The sequence below is a fragment of the Vombatus ursinus genome, unplaced genomic scaffold (assembly GCF_900497805.2).
Source record: "Vombatus ursinus unplaced genomic scaffold, bare-nosed wombat genome assembly UNPS02012515.1, whole genome shotgun sequence".
Taxonomy (NCBI): domain Eukaryota; kingdom Metazoa; phylum Chordata; class Mammalia; order Diprotodontia; family Vombatidae; genus Vombatus; species Vombatus ursinus.
Genome location: NW_020952293.1, coordinates 2145702 through 2166045, shown reverse-complemented (window position 1 = coordinate 2166045; position 20344 = coordinate 2145702). Strand labels below are relative to the sequence as shown.

The 20344-nt window shown below is 48.4% G+C and overlaps 1 protein-coding gene across 1 annotated transcript in view; it reads right to left on the bottom strand.

The window, feature by feature from the left end:
- VAC14 (Vac14, PIKFYVE complex component) overlaps positions 1 to 20344 on the bottom strand; it is a 124165-nt gene that overhangs the window by 36194 nt on the left and 67627 nt on the right. The window contains exon 14 of the mRNA XM_027857873.1: positions 16693 to 16825. Within this exon, the coding sequence (XP_027713674.1) occupies positions 16693 to 16825 (133 nt within the window). The remainder of the gene's footprint in view (positions 1 to 16692; positions 16826 to 20344) is intronic.

The window sequence follows — 20344 nt, the reverse complement described above, 5'->3', positions numbered from 1 at the left end:
AGGATGGAAGTATTCTCAATGGAGATGCAGTCTCTGTCTCTCTCCTCAATTAGAATAGTTCTGCATGAGTCAAGAAAGCTAGGGGTGGGTGAGATAGGAATGCTGGCACAGAGGGTGACTGGGGGAGCTTGGGGAGGTCCTGCACCTTATTTTAAGTGCTCACTGTAAAGCCCTCTGTGCTTGGCTACTCCTCTTGTGTTGGAGGAAGAGGAGGAGGGGGAGGATGGTCGGTCACTGCAGAGCATGATGGGAGCAGGACCGGCCCTGAGCATAAAGACGGTGGACTTAATGACTGGACTTAATGACGGCCGACTGTAGACCCTGCCCTCCACTGACGACTGAACTGACTGCCCAAGTCAGACGTGATCATTCTGCCATCAATGGGTCCTTACATCTGTTTCTAGTCCGTTCATATTTTCTCTTCTTGCCCTTTGATTACCAAACAAATTCCGCCCTCCTCTCCTATTCCCCCCCCCCCCCCCCGCCCAATATGCTTGGCTTCTCAGCAGTTCTTCAACCTGTCTTTTCTCCCCTGAAAACCTATTAACTGGCACCTCAAGACTGGGCCTGGGTGATGGGAGTGTGAAGAGAGGATTAAACTTTTTAGCAAACATCACAGAAATGAAATGAAAACTCTGGCCTTCCCTAAGCTGTAATTACAGATACTTATCTATGGAGTCAAGCTGTTCTGCAAACTGAGAGAGGGGAAATAGAACCAGCCTGCTCCAGGCCCACTCTCCTTGGGTCTGTCACCGTGATGCCCAGTAACAGAGCACGACCTGGGGCGCCAGGGCAGCAGACAGCTGGGTGAGCTTTGCCTTTTACTTTAAGCACGGTTTTGCAGAACAGGAAAGTAGGAGTTGGGGAAAAGGGTTGTGGGGTGGAAGTACATGAAGGATTAGTATCTCTCCATTTCACACCTCTCCCTTTAGGGGTTCTCTAGAATGGTAAGATTACAGATGTCCCTAAAGAGGCTCAGGTGATCAGGAGATACATGATCATGCATGGGCTACACAGTACAGGGCTAGAAAACTGATTAGTACACCCTGAGCATAAGGGAGACCTTGAAGGGGAAAGTTGTGCAACTGAGTCACATGTGCTGGACTGGTTTAGCTAAAGAATTGGCAACTGTCAGGGCAGCATTGAGAGAGAAATTGAGGGACCTCCTGGAATGGAGAAGTTGGCAGAGGACGTAGTGTCTGTCTTGGGTCGGATTCATATGCAGCTCACCTCAAAGGAAGGAAAAATGACCTTGGGAGGGATACTTCCAGCTTTAGGACTGACAGAGAAATGAACAGAGGACAATTAAATTAGTATCTAGAGGAAACAAAGAAACTGAAGTCTCTGAAAAGCCTACAAAAATAACTGGCAGAAGTGCTCGGAGCAAGGGAAAACTATTTCACAAAGTCCAGATGAACTGCTCAAACTGTGTCCAGGCAGGGAGCCTCTAAAAACCTGAACCTCCCAGGACTCTGTGCAGCCATTGGTCAAGGATTCACTGACTAAAGAGCTTCCTGCCCAGGTTCTCAAGTGGCCCTGTGAAGTCCTGTGGTGTGTTATAAGCTAAACACAGGAGGAACACTGAACGGAGACTGCAGCTTCACAGCCGCTCTGGACAGAGCTAGGAAATTCGGGCCAGCTAAACAACCCCCGGGAGGTTCCTCCATCCTCTCCTTGGTGAGCCCAAGGGACCCCTTTCTTTTTGGGCTGAAAGTACTGAAAATGTTCAGCAGGGTGACTCTGATGCTTCAGGGCTGGGCACAGCCCCCTGCCAGGCCACAGCCCCCTCCTGCACAGAAACCCAGGCCCTACTTTAGGAGGCATCCAAACATCAAATGGATCCCAAAGTTAGACACACATTAGCCTTTCCTATTTCAGCTAGATAATGACAGCCACACATTCCCCCGGCCCTTAAAACATGCTGGCTTGGAATTCCCCATGTCAGCAGTAGCAGGGATCTTATGCTCCAGATACTCTCTCCCTACAGGATGAATCAATTACCTCCTGCTACGCTCCCATTTCCCTGCCATTCTGCTTTCTCCTCTGCTCCTGGGTACCTATATTTAACAAGGGGAGTGGTAGAGGGGGCTGAGCACTTGCTCTGGGCAGCTCTGAGCTCAGAGATGTATCTGCACTTGCTTGGCCTGACAGCTGTGGCCTAATTTTCCAAGGAAGCAACCAAGCTTCTTATTGCCACTCATTCAGTTTCTTTTCATTACGAAAACAAGGGGGTTGGAAGAGGAAAGAGAAAAGAGTGGTTAGAAATGAGGGGAAAATTGTGATGCTGGAGAATTCTGCCAGGAAGGGTAGAGAGTACAGAGCGGGTACAGAGAGATTCTAGGACCAATTTCCATGGCCTGCTCTCTGAGCATGTTGATGGGAGGAAGGATTGAAGTATTATTAAAAACCAAAACCTGTAAGCATTTTTAATCCATATCACAAATGCAATGGGGCTCTAAAGACTGTTTTGATTTTAAATTGTAGCAGGCGGTCTTTAAATGCCAATCCCTGACTTGGTTACAGCTGTGGTGACTAGGGGTTGGGGGAGAGGGAGGGGTGAGGGGGACGGAACACCAAGTGCTACCTTGAGAGAGCATTAAACCCAGGTCCGTGGCAGAGTGGAAGCAGCGGGGGCTCCTTACATTCCAAAAGGTTTAAGAACTGAGTTCTGCACCCACCCTGCCCTGATCAATTCTCATTCTTCTTTATTCTAGTCCTTTCCTCACTCTCATTCAGAGTTCACTTAAGCCTGGAGGCCACATTTGGCCTTACTTCACTTTGTCCATCAATACTGATGGAAAGCCCCTGTACTGAACTTGGAATTCAAGCTGAATCCCACAGGCTTTTTTCGGCTACCTCCAGGTATCCACCATTTTGTGAATGCCCAAGTCCAGCTGGGAGAAGGGTGCCAGAGAAAAGGCAGCATGTTGTAAATCACATGGCAATCACCTGCCTTCTTAGTCTCAGCCTATCATAAATTAAATGTTAGAAAAGAATTATTTACTCTTTTGGTTGAATTTAAAATAACCAAGTAGCAAGTGGATTCCTCTCTCAGGCATGGAATGATGATGGAAGGAAACAGAGATGGCTTATTTTATCCCTGCAGAAAGCTGCTTCACCTGCATATTACAAAGCACCGTTACCTGCCCCTCTCCTCTTTATGGGCCAGGTCATTATTTTATTAATGTGACCTTTATTTTTGTATTTGTTCTGCCCGTAACTCCATTAACCAACCCCATCATGAGCATGTTTTGCTGGGAAATGATGGTGGCTACTATTTCAGAGCACACTAACCCAGTGAGCACTCAGGTCACAGTCTGGCTACTGGACCGTCCATTCTCCCACCATAAGAATCACTTGTAAGGCTGAATCTGAGTGACCATACGGGTGGCAACACAGGCCTAGGTGGAGGAAGCCTGAGTTCTAATCTCAGTTATAATACACGGCTGACCCATTATTTGATCTTGGGCAGATTCCCCTTCTTGCCACATCTACATATGTGAAGGGTGATGTGGTAAGGGCATTTGAACATCCATTTCTACAAAGAAGAGTTTAGTTTTTTGGTGTTGCTTAAAAAAACAGAAACAAAAACAAACTATTATGCTAGACTCGAGGGCAATAGGAACAGCTGAGGCAGCCATGAAGGGGAGTTCCTGCCTGAACCCCCCCCCCCATCAGCCCACTCAAGCACCACGTTCAGGGTAACAGAGAGAACGTTTCTGACCAACACTCACCTAACCAGAAGAAGAAGAAAGAAGACCAAGAACTGGTGATTATGGGTCACAAAGAATCTGAAGTAAATAAAAATAAATGTGTTATTACAGGAGGGAGGTAGACAACTAAGTCTGAAATACTGGCTGGAAGCCAGTTTTATGCTATGTTTCTCCGTGCAGCAATGACAAGGGGTGGTTTTTTTTTTTTTTTTAAGGCAATTGGGGTTAAGTGACTTGCCCAGGGTCACACAGCTAGTGTTAAGTGTTTGGTCTGAGGCTGGATTTGAACTCAGGTTCTCCTGACTTTAAGGCCGGTGCTCTATCCACTGCGCCATCCAGCTGCCCCTAAGGGCTGGGTTTTTTAAAATGATGCCATGGATTCCTCTACCTTTCTGAATGGCTGGAGAACAGCCCATCAGGGAAGGCCATCAGCAGGCCAGGAGCTTACTGATGACCAGGATCACATAAGGAGGCATGGTAAGGGTGAAAGTGAGATAGGTGTTACATTTCCACAGTAAAGAAAGGAGCTTACTGGGAGAACAAGGAGGCTTAGATGGATTCAAGTACAGGAAACTGGCCAAGTGAAATTGGGGAAGAGCCTGAGGCATGTGACTAGGAGTGGGGGTGAGGGCAGCCAGTGTGACTCCTTCAGGGAGGGAGAGGCAGAAGCTGCACAAAAGTTTGAATTTGGGAAATTAGATACAAAGGGAGGTAAAAAAAGATGAGTAGCAAAGGAAACAACAAGAAGGATTTTAAAAAGTGTGCTCCGGAAAGTAAGTAGGTTGTTGGAGTTCAACGTGAACAGGGAAGAGGGCAGGAGCCAAGAGAAAAGCTGAATAATTGGGAGAGAAGGGACGTGACACAGCTCAAGGAAGAAGGATCAAGGAGCATCAGACCAAGTGGCACACTGGCTCTCAAACCATCACATGGCTCCAGTGATATTAGAATTTCTAAAAATGGCTGGGAGGCAGGACAGGGTGACTGATGGGGCGAGGGCAGGGGAAAGGGGAGACAGGAAAAGCACCACTAGACCTGTCCTCAGAAGGGTGGCAGAAGTCACCAAAGGCAGGAATTATATTCTCTGGTATAGAAAAAGAGGGAGAGAGATCAGCTGAGGTGCACATGACTAGTCGGGCCCCAGACTGGACAAATCTCTCTCTCATTGATCCCTGGCCAGGAGCTAGTGTTTCCCTGCCGCCTTGAGAAAGCCATTTCAGCAGGACCATAAGTGAAAGCATTCCACTGCTTACTCTAGGGGTCCTAAATGCCAACTGTATTCCCCTGCGCCCGGGACACTTTATCACTTCCACGGATCTCCAAGGTAAGGAACAGTGCAGGTGGTCTAGAAGGGTATGCCTGCTCTACGGTCTGCCCATTCTTTGGGTTGGCTTTCCTAAAAGTGACGCCAAATGGACATTTTCTCATCTCCCTCTGACCTAAAACATGGTTTCCTCCTTTATGCTTCCAATTGACAACTCAGTTAGGACTTGTACTCATTTAAACATGAAAGACCAATTAGCTCCAGAGTACTGAAGAAAAATGGATTGGTCTTTGATATTTAAAAGTCAGTCCTTGCAAGGGACATCAAGCCCAGAGTCCTCTAGGCCTGAGGGCCTCAATATAGCTTCTGAGGGAGTTTAAATACACTAGGAATGTTCTTGATCACACCTTCTCTCACACTGAAATGAATGGACTGGAAGCAACTTATATTCTTTAGTAATAATTTCACCCTACTCCCACAAACACGAAACATTCCTCTGCCCCACATCCAAACAAGCCATGTACCCTTCTGGGAGACAGAGCCATGAATATTTTTTTAAAGTCCATTATTCACCTTGGAAACTAAGAACTCAGAAGGACCCATTATAGTGTGGGTTAAAAAGAGGTATCTGGACTGCTCAGAGCACTTCCCCACACACAAACTCAACCAGCTGCTTCCCAAGTGATTCTGATCTTCCATAGAAACCCACTCTTCCTCACCTCCACCCATAACCAGACTCCTCCAAGCCAAAATCACTGCAACAAGTGTTCAGGAGCTGTATTGCTTTTTCTATAAGGAACAGGCAGCTTTATTTGATCTTCTCCTAAAAACTGTTATTTCTTCAACGAATATGAAGCAAAAGCTTAAATGATAGGAGAACAGAACTTTTTTGGTGTGTAAGAACCATTAAATTCTAGACCTGGATTCTGAATCTACAGAGCCTATGGCACTTAAAAACTTTTAAAAATCAAGACACCTAAATATATTTACAATGGTTTTGATGCAATCTTATCTAATGGTTGGCATGGGGAGGTATGGAATTAATTACTTTTAGAGGGTTCTTCTATTATTTTCAAAAAAGATGCCAAGCTATGTTCCATATGAGCTCCCTGCAACATTTCAACTGATCAAAGCGCCTGAGTTTCTAATCAAACCTTTCAAAGTTTCCTGGCATGCTTAGGTAAATCGCAACAAACAGGCAAACTGACCCGGAAAGCACTGCAGACTCCCTATGGAAACGAAGACTCAAACTTCAGACAAAGGTCCAGGGCCTCGCTTTTTGAAAACGAGTTCTTGATGTGAACCCTGTGAGCACCCTGGCTGTTCCAAGAGATGGAGGTGGGGAGGAGGAGGGTTGCAGTAAAGGGAGCTAAACGTTCCTGATGTGTTTTGGCTACAAAGAGAAAGAGAGTTTCTGGGTTTGGAAGGATGAGATGAAGGAGGAGGAAGCAGGGGACGTGCCTGGGGAATTGGGTGTTTTAAATGAGGACGCCAGAAGCATTGGGACTTAAACTGGACACACGGCTCTGGGTAAAGTGAGAATAGGAGGAAAAAGGTTCCCCTTGGAGGAAGAGGAGAGGAAGGAGGAGGGTTCCCCTACTTTTCTCAGCTTTTTCTTCTGCTCTAATGGACAGATGTGAGGAGAGTGGAGGGGAGGCTGACTCTCAGAGAAGCTGGAGGTAGGATGCCTGACACATGCTCAACAATGCCACAACAGTGCCAACTCTGTCTTCTAAAGTCCAGAAAGTGTCTAGTTGAGAGTACAGGATCCTTGGGCATGCTTCCTGCTTCTTCTAGTGAGGGGGATCCAGGAGGAAGTTTGAAAAATGGGGAGAATGCCCTTTGGAGGACCTCTGTGCAAAGGCCTGTCCAGGCAGCATTTCCTCTTCTCCTCCTCATTCTTCCTGTTCCCTCACCCCCCCCACACTCACACACACACTTATACAAGAACTTAATTAATCCCGGTCCATTCTAAGGAGGCCAACCACATGTGGTTTCCATTTTCCTGAAGAAAATACATCAAGTTCTTAGAGGCAGTTTGTTGTAATCTGTGTCCTCGTGCAGCAACAACATGTAGGACAGTGAACTCAACTGGAGACAGTTTGGAGAGGACATTTAAAGAGACCAGCTCCTAGCTTTATCTTACCAGGACCCAAATCCTAACTTCTCTGCATCTGAAGGGCTGCTCTGGAGTTGTGTAGACATCTCCAGCCCTTCCAATGGCCTTTTCCATTCTTCGTGAGGGGTTTCTCAGATGCTGGGTGGAATGCCAACAAGTAAGCTCATACAAAGAACTGGAAGCAACTGAAAACACTCCTGGGGGCCCATTTTCCAATGATATTCCTTAAGAATGTCTATCCCCAAGGACAGGATTCTTTTTCACTGGAAAACCCTTCCTCAAGTTTTAAAAATTCTACCCCAGTCTACCTGCCCCTTACATTCCCCTAGAGCTCAGAAGGCACCACATGTGCAAAATGACTTTGGACACCACATTCTGCCTGGTTGGCCAAGTGGTGATGATGGATTTCAGAAGGAGCATTCCCATGCAGATAAGCTGCTGGGGGTGCCAAGGGACTATAAAAGCTCTGCAAACTATTCCCACTGTGCCAGGGCCCAAAGTAGACCTGAATAAGCTGGTAAAAGCAAAATTCTTCAGCAACCTGGGCCCCTCTATTTGGATCCTCTTGATTCTCACATTTCATTCTTACTCCAATAAAATCAATGCAACCCATCAAAGCTAAAAGGGACAGGTAAGAACAGAGGACAAACCAGGTGCGTGAAGTACACGTGTCCTTCAAGTTCTAGAACCTGGCTGAGGGCTGCAGGCAGAGCTCGATTTTAAAAAGAAGGTCATTTTAACTGGGGTCATGTGGATTAAGACAGACTGGCCAGGTTCTGGGGAGTAGCTGTGGGAAAGGGAGGCCCTCATTCTTCATAGAACTTACAGAGAAATTATTTAGGAAAAGGAATGAGTGTGCAGGTATAGGACAGAGCAAAGGAATGAGTAGCTGATACCGATGACACAGGCAGAGGTCTGGGAGGCCTGAAGGGGAATAAGAAGGACAGTAGTGATTAAAAGGGTAAATGTCAGTTCAGGCTGCCTCGATGGCGATTTGGCCACGATTAAACGAGAGCATGGCATTCACAGGCAAAACATGAGTCCAGCAGACTGGAAATCCCCAATGAGTGTATGAAAGTTTTTTTTTTTTTAAAGGCAATTGGGGTTAGGTGACTTGCCCAGGGTCACATAGCTAGTAAGTGTAAAAGGGTTTTTTTCTTTGGGCCATCTCTACACTTGGAAACAAATGCAGATTCCAGGGGCAGGTAAGCATTGTTTGGGTTGCTGTGCTTTCTCCACAACACACCAAAGGACTAGACACAAAAGGTTTCAAAGTAAGTCTGCTTTACTGAGAAGCAGCTTGCAGTCCCAGGACATACTGTCAATGCTAGGCCCTGCTTTGATGCAAAGAGAAGAACGGAGAGAGCAGGTAAGGGTGGGGAGGGATTTCTACAAGTTACCTGCATCATTCCTCTCTCTCACCTAAGCCAGCTGAGACAGGGAGGGAGCCATTATTCTTTAACTGAAGGAAAGCAGGACCGTCCTTATCATATATCTATCTCTCACCTTTTCTCAGTTCCTGGGATTCTCCTCTAAGAAATTTCCCACCTACCTGACATGCCTGTTTCTAGGTAAGAAACCCAGGGCTTCATGAACTCTCTTTCCCACCAGAAGGAAGCTCCTGAGCTTACAAAATGGACTGAAGCCTAACCAGGTCAAAGTCTTAAGAGTTCAATGCTTGGTTACATTAGTCAAAAAAGTATCACAGAGGTGAAAACCCCCAAATCAAAATAAAAGGCATGTTCTGGTCATTCTTCCTTGCAAGGCAAGGCAAGGCAAGGCAAGGCAAGGGAAAAATGCAGTTCATTAAAGCAAAAGGGCAGCTGGCCAGAGGGCCGTCGTGGCAGGCCAAGCAGAATGTCTTCACAGACTTGCTCACTTCCCAGCACAGAAGCATCCCTTGTAAAGATCACAGCTGTTTGGATTATGCCTGAGTTCATATCACACTTGATCAAAGAGGCTGCTTCCCACCCCCTCCCGCCTTTTTTGTTGAGTCCACGTGAAAACAAGTCCCGTGTTTGTTCTGCCCACATTAGCATGTAGGATGGGAAGGAGCTGAGGGAGAGCTTACACACACACCCACCTCCTAGTGGTGTTGTTTTAGGGTGGACAGGGGACTGTTCAGCAGGACTGTCTGAAACCCAATGCCCTGCATGCACTTCTTTCGAGATGGGGGGCAGACAGTCTGGTGTCCTGTGGCTAGTACCAGATATAGTGGGTTTAATCATCAGCCAGTCCTCCTCTCTAGGGTCTATGATCTAGACTCTAGGGTCTTATTTTTACAGGGGGGGAGATATGAGAGATGACCTGATCCTGGTGTCCAGGGAGGTACACCCTCCCATTCCAGGAATCAAGAGAACATGAAAGAAGGCAGAGACAGAGCTACAAGTCCCAGGAAGGCTGGGGGTATGGTTTAGTCACAGAGGTGGGGAACCTGCAGCCTTGAGGCCACATGTGGCTCTCTAGGTCCTCAAGTGCAGCCCTTTGACAGAATCCAAACTTCACAGAACAAATCCCCTTCATAAAAGGATTTGTTCTGTAAAACTTGGATTCAGTCAAAAGGCTGCACCCGAGGACCTAAAGGCCACATGTGGCCTCAAGGCTTTCCCCACCCCTACAGGGTATAGGAGGAGTCTGAGCGATGCTGACTAGGCCTGGCAGCACACAGTTCTCTCCTGCACAAGGGTCCTACATGACCTCCAGCTTCTCTTTGGCCCTCTGGTACACTGCTCCACAATCAAATGGCACTCAAGAGGAAGTCAGAGAAGGCTGGGCCATACAACAAAGGCTCTACATCACTCCCCTGTGGCCAGGGGGAATGCTAGACCCTGGATAACGTCATATTGTTCCTAGGGGAAGTCTGAGTGAGGGATGAAGGGTACTGGGCTACACAGAACCTCCCTAATACTGACATGAATTGGAACTGTCTTCACAAGACAATGGAACATATGGGTGTCGACACATGGGCCATGGGCCTTGGGCCTTGCTCATCTCTGGGTGAACTAATTGGTCGCCAGTTGGAATGTGTTTCAAGCAGTGCCCTCAGAAAGTTAGGCACAGACTGGGTAAACATTGATGCTTTATCTTAGAGGGAACATAAGCCTTCCACACCTACCAAGAAACCACCTCAAGAAAGCTCCCAAGTTACTCTTCTCTACTTCATGCTGTCTTATCTTCTGAACGTGGGCCCTGCAGCCAAGAAGTCCGTGTTGAGACAGGACCGAGATCTCACACGTGAAGAGTTTTTCACTCTCATTTGGGTCTCTCTCTCTCTCTCTCTCTCTCCTTGCACTGCTTAATGATGACAGACAGTTATGCCATGGGAGAGGGTTAATAAATTATTTACTGAACGCTTTATCAAGTTTGGAAAGGGCTCATCTCAGGCGTCTCTATGTGGAGGTCATTTCTATCCCTTCAGCGGTGAGTAGAAAAAGAGAATCAGAAACATAAAAAGAAGGCCAACAGTTCTGCTGTTCACCGCTCAGCTCCATTCCCGGTTAAATATTTCCTGGAGGGTGTTGCCCTGTAACAGAAACAAGTTTGTAGGACTATATGATCACAGATTTAGGGCTGTAAGGGGCTTCAGAGGCCACTTAATGCAATACCCTCATTTTACAGAACAGGAAACTGAGGCCCAGTCAGGTGAAGTGATCTGCCCAGTGTCACAGCTAGCACGGGAGGGATGGAGATGAGATGTGAACCCAGGTCTTCCTTGCTCTAAGCCCAGCACTAAATCTACCAGCCATGCTGCCTCCGGGAGAATTCTGATAGAATCCAGATGTTTCTCTTTGAGTTGATTGGCGTCCTTGTGATAAAATGGCATGAAATGGGCTGGTTTTTGGGCACAGAGGTGGGTTGAATTGGCAGAAAGCGCTGTGCTTCTGGTGTCCTGGGTGCTGCCGTGGGCAAAGGCCACTCTGGAAAAACGTGTTCTGGGGTGATAAGCACTGTAGGAGAAAGGCCAGACTCAGGCCCACCAGAGAACCTGGGCTTTACACAGGGGGGAGGTCTTTGCCCCATAAAGAGATAGTACATGAAGTAAGGAACCTGTCGTTTAGGCGGCCCAGACTTGTCTGGAGCTGATCTGACAAAGTCCAAGGTCATAAACCGCTTCCACCATGAGCTACTGACCCTCAAAGGCAAAATCAGACGAAGGAGACCCGAGAAGCTCCAGAGCAACCCCCAAACCAAACGTGCCTTTCGGCTGCAATGAGACAGTGTTCGGGACCGGGGAGCCGGCGGCCTTGCTGCGCTCCGCCCCCGTCAGACCACACGGTGAACATCGTTCAGTTCTGGGAGCAACAGTGCAGAAAGGGTGCTGACAAATGGGGAGGCACGGCACCCGACGAGGAAGTGACTTGGGATGACAAAGCCTGAAAATGGAAGTAACTGAGGCTATTCACCCTGAGGAAGAAAAGATGAGGCATGAGAGCTACGCTGGCCTATGGGAAAGGTGGCACTGTGGAAAAGACATCAGCTTGATTCTTCTGGGCCCCAGGGGGCAGAAGCAGGAGTTGTGGATGCCTGCTGCCAAAGGGCAGACTCGGGTGTGGCACAGAGAGAAACTTCTTAATCATCCCAGTTACTAAACAATGGAAGGCACAGCCTCCGCAGGTGGTGAGTTCCTCTTAAAGCAGAGGCTGAAAGACAAGTTGTTAGAGAGCTATTCAGAGAGGAGAGCTGGCCTCTGGGCTCCCTTCCAGCCCTCAGATTCTGTGGCTTGGGTCTGTTTTGGAGATTACTAACTTCTTATCTATGCAGAAGCAAAATGGTAGGGAGAGTCCTGGCCTTCTTCCTTTCCTCCTACCACTAAAACTCCTATTTCTGACTTGCTAAGTCTTCAGCTTAGAGGAGGAGAGAAGTCCAGAGAAGCCTGTGTGACTCCATGGAAAAGGGAGATGGCTGTGGAGTAGGACACAAGGACAGTGCATGAAACACGGATAGAAAAGCAGTGGAATCAGGTTGGAGAGGGCCTTAAGCACCAGGAAAGGAGGAGGCAGTAGGGAGACGCTGAAGACTTCCAAACAGGACAGTGACCTGGGAAGATTTGGGGAGTTGCATGAAGAACAGAGAGGCTGGCAGTCGGGAGGCCAAGCCTCCTGGCTGTTACGGGAGTCATCCAGGTAAGAGGTGATGAGGGTCTGATGGAGTGGGGGCTGGGTGGGGAAAGGAGGATGGAGAGAGGGAGACTTAGAGACACGGACACATAATTGACCAGACTTAGCAACTGAGAGTTAGGATTGATTGGGGAGCGAGGATGACTCCAAGGCGATGAACTGGGGTGACAGGGAGGCTAGCTGCGTTCTCAACAAAAGTGAGGCAGCTTAGAAGATGGCCTGGTGTAGGAGGGAACGTGAAGGCTTCCATTTGTGATAGGATAAGAAGCTTAAGGGCTTCCATGAGGTAATGAGCGGCACAGAGCTGACAATGTGGGGCTAGGGTTCAGGAGAAAGGACGGGATTAGACAGATGGATTTTGGAGTCATCTGCATAGATATGAAACTGGAATCCATAAGGGCAGTTAAGATGCCTAAGGGAGCACGTGGAGAGAAAGAAGGCATGCCAGGACAGAGCCCTGGGGGGACATCGGGCAGGTCATGATCTAGAGGAAGGGACAGTCTGGACAGAGCAGTGTGAGGAACGGAACTGCAGGAGAGGGCACTGAGGCCGAAGTGATGGTCAACAGTGTTAAAGTCAAAGAGGGTCCAGGAGGATAAGGGCAAAGAAAAGGCCAGTGAAAGTGGAGATAAGAGATTATTGGGAATCCTGGGAACGGCAGTTTCAGTGCAGTAGTGGGACTAGAAACCAGACTGTAAGTATTTAGGAAGTGAGTGAAGGTGAGGAAATAGAGGCCGTGAGTATAGAGGATTCTTTTGAAGACCCTAGGAGTAAAAAGCCACCTGTGGAGATGAAATACAAGAAGGTACGTTCAGGGTCAAGACTGTATAAACCTAAGAAGGTTTGCAGGCTTGGGGAAGGAGTCAGCAGCGCAGAGACTGCAGATTCCAGGGTGAGGACAGCTGATGGGGCAAGCTGCAGGGGTACACGCAGAGGGGACGGTCTTCAAAAGGAGAAGGGCCACCTCTGTTTCAGGAATTGGAACGAAGGCACAGAAGGTAGGTGGAGATGAGGAGGGCTTTGAGGCCCAGAGCCAAGGGATGAGGGCTCACTATGCACCGAGGTCATCCTGGATTCCTCACTGTCCCGCCCCGCCCCCCCAATCTGTTTTCAAGGCCTGTTGATTTCACCTCTGAAGCACCTCTCCAATGCACCCCCTTTTCTCCTCTGTCTCTGTCCTTACAGGGGCGCAAACCTGCATCCCCTCAGGTCTGGATTATTGCAACAACCTGTTAGGGCTGGTACAGAGTGTCTGCCTGCCTCCTGTCTCTCTGCACTCCCATCTAACTTTCATTCAGCCACCAAAGGGATTATCCCAAAGTGCAGGTCTCACCGGGTCACCTTTCTACTCAGTGACCTCCGGAGGCCCCCTTTGCCTTCAGGACCAAACACAAGTGCTCTGCTTGGCATTCAAAGCCTTTCCTAAGCAAGCCCCTTCTACTTTTCTGGTCTTCCCCACACACACTCTTTGATGTAGTGACCTTGGCCTCCTGGCTGCTCCACGAACAAGGGCTTCCATCCCTCAGCTCCAGGCATTCTCTCTGGCCGTCCTCCATGCCTGCCCTGCTCTCCTTCCTCATCTTCACCTACTGGCGTCCTTCCAGTCCCAGCTAAAATCCCCCCTTCTACAGGAAGCTGCCCCTGACCCCTCTCAATCCCAGTGCCTTCCATCTTTTAATTCCTTCTCATTCACCTTGTCTACCGCTTGTCTGCACATACGTGTGTGCTTGGCATCTCCCCCATACACTGTGAACTCTTCAAAGACAGGGACTGTCTTCTGCTTTCTTCTGTAACCCCAGCACTTGGCAAAGTGCCTGGCTCACAGTAGGTGCTTTTTTAAAAAAGTAAGCATTTAATGAATGCTTACTGACTGAATGACTGAGTTGCTTTTCTTACTAAAGCAGGAGGTAAGGACATCTGCCGAGAGAGAAGGGAGCAGGGATGATGTTGGGGGCTTAAGGAGAGAGGAGGTTTCAAACAATTGATGATGGGAGTCAAAGAACAAAAGGATTTCTCTGCAATAGTAAGAGCCCGGGTGGCTCACGTGGTTATGTGGCTTTCCCTGGCAACTTTCAGCAGCCTGGGAGTGCAAGCAGAAGATGAGGGAGGAGGTGATGGAGGATCAAGGATTATCCCGAGGAGGAGAAGGTGGCCAGGGGGTCAAGACTGGAGTAGAACGGACTGGTTAGCACAAGGCCAAACTCACCAAAGTGAGATGGGAGCCACGGAGGGATTGGAGAGCACCTCAAAGACAAAGAATATGTTTAGGAGGAATGGGACTGAAGGGCAGAAGGAGACATGGAAGGACAGGAGGTGATGATCAGAGACGGGCACTAGGAAGGCTGCTATCAGGTAATGGCAGCATCTAAGGGATGAGTGCTGTGGGTGGCTGATGCAGAGTGAATGTGGATTGTCTTAGCTCGGGATTTCTCTAGCTCCCAGGTGAGGAAATTCCTGCCACCAACGCAGATCATCACCCCCTTCTCCACAGCTTAAGAATCTTGAAGATCTGCCTAGAACACTGAAAGGTATAGGGACTTGCCCATCAGAGGCAGGACTTGAACCCAGGTCCTTCCTTGAGGCTTGCTATCCACCAAGTCATGTCATGCTGCCTCTCCTACAGGAGAGGCAGGGGGTGATGCTGGCTGAGGGTGAGGTAGCTGAGAGCATGTGCTCGACCTCAGTCCCAGACTGGGCTGAACGTGGACGCAGACTGACTCTGCAGCTACGGCCCCAATGTTGGGGTCAGGCACCACAAGCAGCAAGGCTGTCCACGAAGAGCCAGGCATGGCAGGTGAGGCCCTGGGCCTCTGGGCACAAGGCTGGGTCAGTGCTGGGGTCTGGCTTAGATGGACCTAGGAATCAGGAGATGTGAGCTCTCTGTGGATTCTCTCTCTCTCTCCGAAATGGGCTTGTCACGTGTCCTTTGATATCTGAGATACCTAAGCATCAAATGAAGCCACATCACCTCATGTGTATGAGGATGTGTCCAAGATGGCTGAGGCACCTTAGCACCTGGCACAGGACCTGGCACCTGGGAGGCACTCAGTCAATGTGTGCTGAATGAAGAGAATGCAAGAACTGCATTGTTCTCACCTGCCTCAAGGAACCCAAGTCTAAGAAAAAAAGCAACACACCAGCAGCCCCAGTACTGCTCAGTGACGTCATCCAGCCCTCTTATCACAAGGCTGGGCCCCTCTCATACTGTCCTGTCAATAGGGCATCACAGTCTCCAAAGCCTTTTCAGGGACACTGTCCCATTTACTCCTCACAGTAACACTAGGAGGAAGGGCAAAGCAGACGTTAGAGACAGTGACAGGGCCTGGAAAGGAGAAGGAGGCTCAGAGGGACTTGCTCAAGGTCCCATGGCTAAAAAAGGGGTAGAGAAGAGACTAAGCACAGCCCCTCAGGCTCGGGTCTGTCCACTACACCAGGCTGCCTGCCTCACATGCAAGAGCAAATGAGATTTGCTTTTTCCAGTCACCTTCCTTCCTTTTTTATTCCTTGAAAGGAAGAGCTGGACAAAAGGAGATGTTCTACAAAGCTCGTCGTACTGAACGGCTGGGTTGTCATCAGAGCTCCCTCCCTCAGTGTTGTCCCCGGGGGTAGAGGGGTCTGAGGGAAAGCAAAGCATCCTCCCCATGGTCACCCTGCTTTCTGCCTCCTGGGGCTGCCTGGCAGCAGCTTCACACTTCCTGTACAGAATCCCACATTCCGCATTTCATCCTACATCATGCAATGCCTTCCTGGATTTTCATTTAGGTGGTGAGTCCCATGAGGCAGGGAGCAGAACAAATCTTCCATTCTCCACAGTACCCAGGGGCAGCATGGCCTCTCCAGAGACACACCCCTAAGCGACTCCATCAGAATCTGCTTCTGTGCCCTAGATTCAATGGGCCTGAAGGTGACACTGTGCCAGCTGTCACAGGCCGCTCTTCAGTGACCCCATTCCGGAGTCAAGTGGGAAACAAAGGCTCAGGCTCAGCAACCCCTCTTCAGATCAGAGTGCTGGAGCCCGCGGGTCAGGCCAGTCCCCGCACACCGCGGCGGATGAGGCGGGGCTGCCACATTCATCTTAACAGGAGAGCCTGGTCCGGGCAGTGCTACCACTGACCCCAGACAAACCGCCAGGCTCGGCAGGCTGACTCCCTTAGGCTCAGCCTCATTTCATGCTCCATCTGGCTCATTTGTCTCCCCCACCAAATAGGATCTGACAACAAAGCTTGATAAGAGGATAGTTAACCTGAGGGGAAAATATGGTCTCTCAACATGTAAAAAATGAATCTCTTTGTTTTGAAACATCAACCTTGACTTGCCTTGTAAAAGGCAACACTAGCAACGAGGTGTGGTGTTCAAGGTGGAGCTGAAGAAGTTCTTTAAGCACAAACACCGGGTAAGAAAAAGAATGGGGTGGAGGGAGGGAGGAGACGATGCAGGAAGGAGAAAAGCAGGAACCTAGGAAGGAAGAAGGTGCAGGCTGACCTGATGATGAAGGCTCCTCTGATCTCCAGGAGTTTGCGCTCACTGCTGAACCTCTTCAGCAAGTTGATCATGAACTTGTAAAAGTAAGAATTCATGGTGGGAGAGGAAGGCGAACACTCCAAACCTCTGGTACCTGGAAAGAGGGAACAGCGCTGCTGGTCAGACTGACTGAGACACGCAGGGCGCTAGGACCCGCACAGGGTGCTCGGACCCAAGCAGAATCCAAACAAACATAAATACCCTTAGGGCAAGCAAATGTCTACTGCAAAGAGGGAGAACTTTTCTTCTGTCGAAGGCCAATGGTCTACGGAAGGAAGTCAAAGACAGAGACTCTGGCTGAGTTTGTGCTTAGAGAAATACAACACAAAATACAATTCCATGCAATTGTTTACTTTTAAAACACAAAACTCTTTTTAGCAAACAATATTGAGCATCGTACAAAAAGCAATTCAGTTCTCTACTATAGCTATTGGAGGAAGAGAAAAAGGAAAGAGGGGTAAGACCCATAATTCCAATGTCTGCCAAACTTAGGATGGGCAAAGAGGCAACTCATTTACTAACACTGCTTTCAAAGAAAGAAGAACTATAGTAGTACAATTTGATTCTTATAAAGTCTATAAACATTGGCAAGATTTGTCACAAAAGAGTTTAACTTCTGCCTAATGCTGGCATCGTTGAAATTACCCGGGCTCATGGGATCATTGGTACAGAGCTGGAAGACAGCTTCAAGACCAAATGAGGAAGTCAAGAACCATCTTTTTCCTTTCTTCTCAATGAGGGAGAGTCCTAACTTCCTACTCTTGGGTACTGTGGAATCCCACACCTAGCTTTATTCAGAAAACAGTCCCTTTCTCAGCCAAACTCCTTAAAAAAGCTGTCTACACCTGTTGCCTTTACTACCTTTCCTCCCAATTACTCCTCAGCTCTGCAGCCTGCCTTCCTACCTCAGCACTGCTGACCACCCTCCTGGACACTCCTTCCTCTCCGGGTTTTCAGGACACTTCTGGTTCTCCTCCTACCTACCTAATAGCTCCTTATCAGTCCTATATTGTTGGCTCATCATATCTCCATCGTGTGCCTTAGCATGTGGGTATTCTCCATGTGTCTGTCCTGGGCTCTCTTCTCTTCTCTATAACCTCACCAGTTCTTAACCACTCCCTTTATGATCATCAATTGTCTTTTGGACATTTCAAACTGGATGTCCCAGAGGCATCTTAAACTCAAGATGTCTTAAACTAAACTTGTGATCTCTCCTGCTAAGCCCTTCCCTATTCCTGTCACAGTCACCCTGATCCTTCCAGTGTTTTGGGTTCATTATCTTGGCTTCACCCTGGACTCCTCACTCCTTCCAATCAGCTGCCAGATCAAGTTCCCAACACCTTGTATCTGACCCCCTTCTCTCCAGTGGCACGGTTACTATCTTGATCCAATCCCTCATTTGTTCAACAGCCTCCTAATGGGTCTCCCTCCCTCAAGGGTCTCTCCAATTTAGACCAGCCTACACACAGCTGTCCAAGAATTTCCCCTAAATATAGATCTGACCACGGACTCCCTTAATCAACCAACTCTAATGGCTTTCTACTCTCTCTAGGATAAAATGTAAATTGCTCTGTTCAGTTCTGAGAGCCCCATGAGACCTGGTCCCAACCTAGCTTTCCAGTCTCCTAGACAGTGCTCTTCCTTCTGCACTCCAACTGAGGTTGTCTGTGCTCCTTACTCAAGAGACTCTCTCTTGCTCTCTGGGTCTTCGCACAAGCAATTTCTATAGAGTTTCACTGGATTCTATGAAGTAGGGTGTGTAAGATCTTGACATACCGGTCCTTCATATGCAACAAGAATATAAACCATATCTGTGTGACTCCCCCCTCAATCATGCCTCCTGTTCTTCCTAATAAATGTGGATATGGAGCATAAATGTGCGATGGACAGGGCTTTTATTTTACCTTAACCCAATGCTTTATGCTACACTCCCTCAAGCCCCACAAGTGAAGCACAATGAGTAGATTTTAGAATGAGGAGACAGAGGAAATTTGGCAGCTAGGCAAGGAGGAGAAAAGAGAGGGACCAGGGTCAAAGGAACACGAGTAAGTCTGGAGTTAGAAGTGCAGCTGTACTTCTGATGCGGGGATGGGGCTTATGTCCCAGTATAACATAATGACCTTCAAAGCAGAGCAGATCCCAGACATACAGGCCCAGCAGAATTGGTACTTTGGCTTCTTTTACCACAAAACTCTTCTACCCTGGAGGCTCCATCCTGCTGGGATTTTATCTCTGCATCACATATGAAGAATGTACATGACCACCAACCGAGTGCTACACTCTAAAAAGACAATACGCCCTTAATGAGGCACCAGCTGCTTGACTAAATGCTGGGGCTACAAAGACAAAACCAGAAAAAGTCCTTGCCTTCAAGGACCTTCTATTGTACTGGGGACAGGGAACGAAGACAGCACACAAAGAGATATGCACGTGGAAGATGATCTGGGGGGAAGGAAAGAACACTCACAACCCAGGGATGAGGAAGGACTTGGGGCAGATGGCGGCACCTGAGCTGAGCCCTGAAGAAAGCTCCAGATTCCAAGGGGCAGAGGGGAGGACTGAATGCAGTCCAGGCACAGGGGCCACCTTGTGCAGAGGCAGGGAGATGGGCAAAGCAGCGATGAACCTGAGGAGTCACCCATTCAGTCAGTCGACTGAGAGTGCAGAGTACGTGAAGGGGCCTGATACGCAATGAGTCTAGAGCAGCAGGCTGGGTCCGAGCTGAGAAGTGGGCATCCTAAAGGCAGCAGAGAAGCACTAAGTGCTTCTCAAGCGGGCTGGGCAACACACAGGTTTTCTGAAGGCTGCATTGGCAGTGAGATGGAGAATGAATTGGAGTCTAGTTGGGAGGCTGATGCGGCAGCATGGAGAAGAGGTGATTGGGACATGGGTGGCCATGTGAGTAAAGAGAAGGGGACAGATGTTAGAGACATGAAAAGTGGTCCAACCATGCATTCCTGAGGAGTCTACGCTAGTTTATTTCATTAGCACCTACATTTGAAAAATCCATCTCCTGGAAGCCACCTCTTTGGCAGGTTTTTGACTTTATTTACTTCCTCTCAAAGTTCCCTTTGAGGAAGAAATTAGATCTACTTAGAAGAGGAATTTTCCCTGATGTTTACCCTAAGAAAAGTCCTCCTCGGGGCCTCCTGCTTCCTTGGGAGACACCTAAAGGACGTCTTTGAACACATTACCCAGTACAAGTTTCAGGGAGATGTGAGCAGGCCTCATTCTGGGATCCCTCCTGAGAAAACCTGTGGCCTGTTAAGTACTAGGTGACTGGAGTGGCAAACATTCTTCATTCACTTGCCCATGGGGGCTATTTTTAGTATCAAGTGTCACATTCTTGTACATGGAGTTAACCCAACACTTGGGCTTAGGTGAGGCTGATGCCTTACAAGAGGAATCCCTAGGATACAGCTACTCTAACACAGCCCAATTTCTTATTCATTCTTTAGCTTTCCCTACCTTCATGCTGCCAATTTAGTTATTTGTGGTCTGTACAATTAAAAAGTATGTTTTCTGGCATGCATACACACATATATTCATATACACACAAACACCCAGTACTCTGTTTAAGAAGATATAAAAAGAGCTAGGTTCTGTGGGGTGC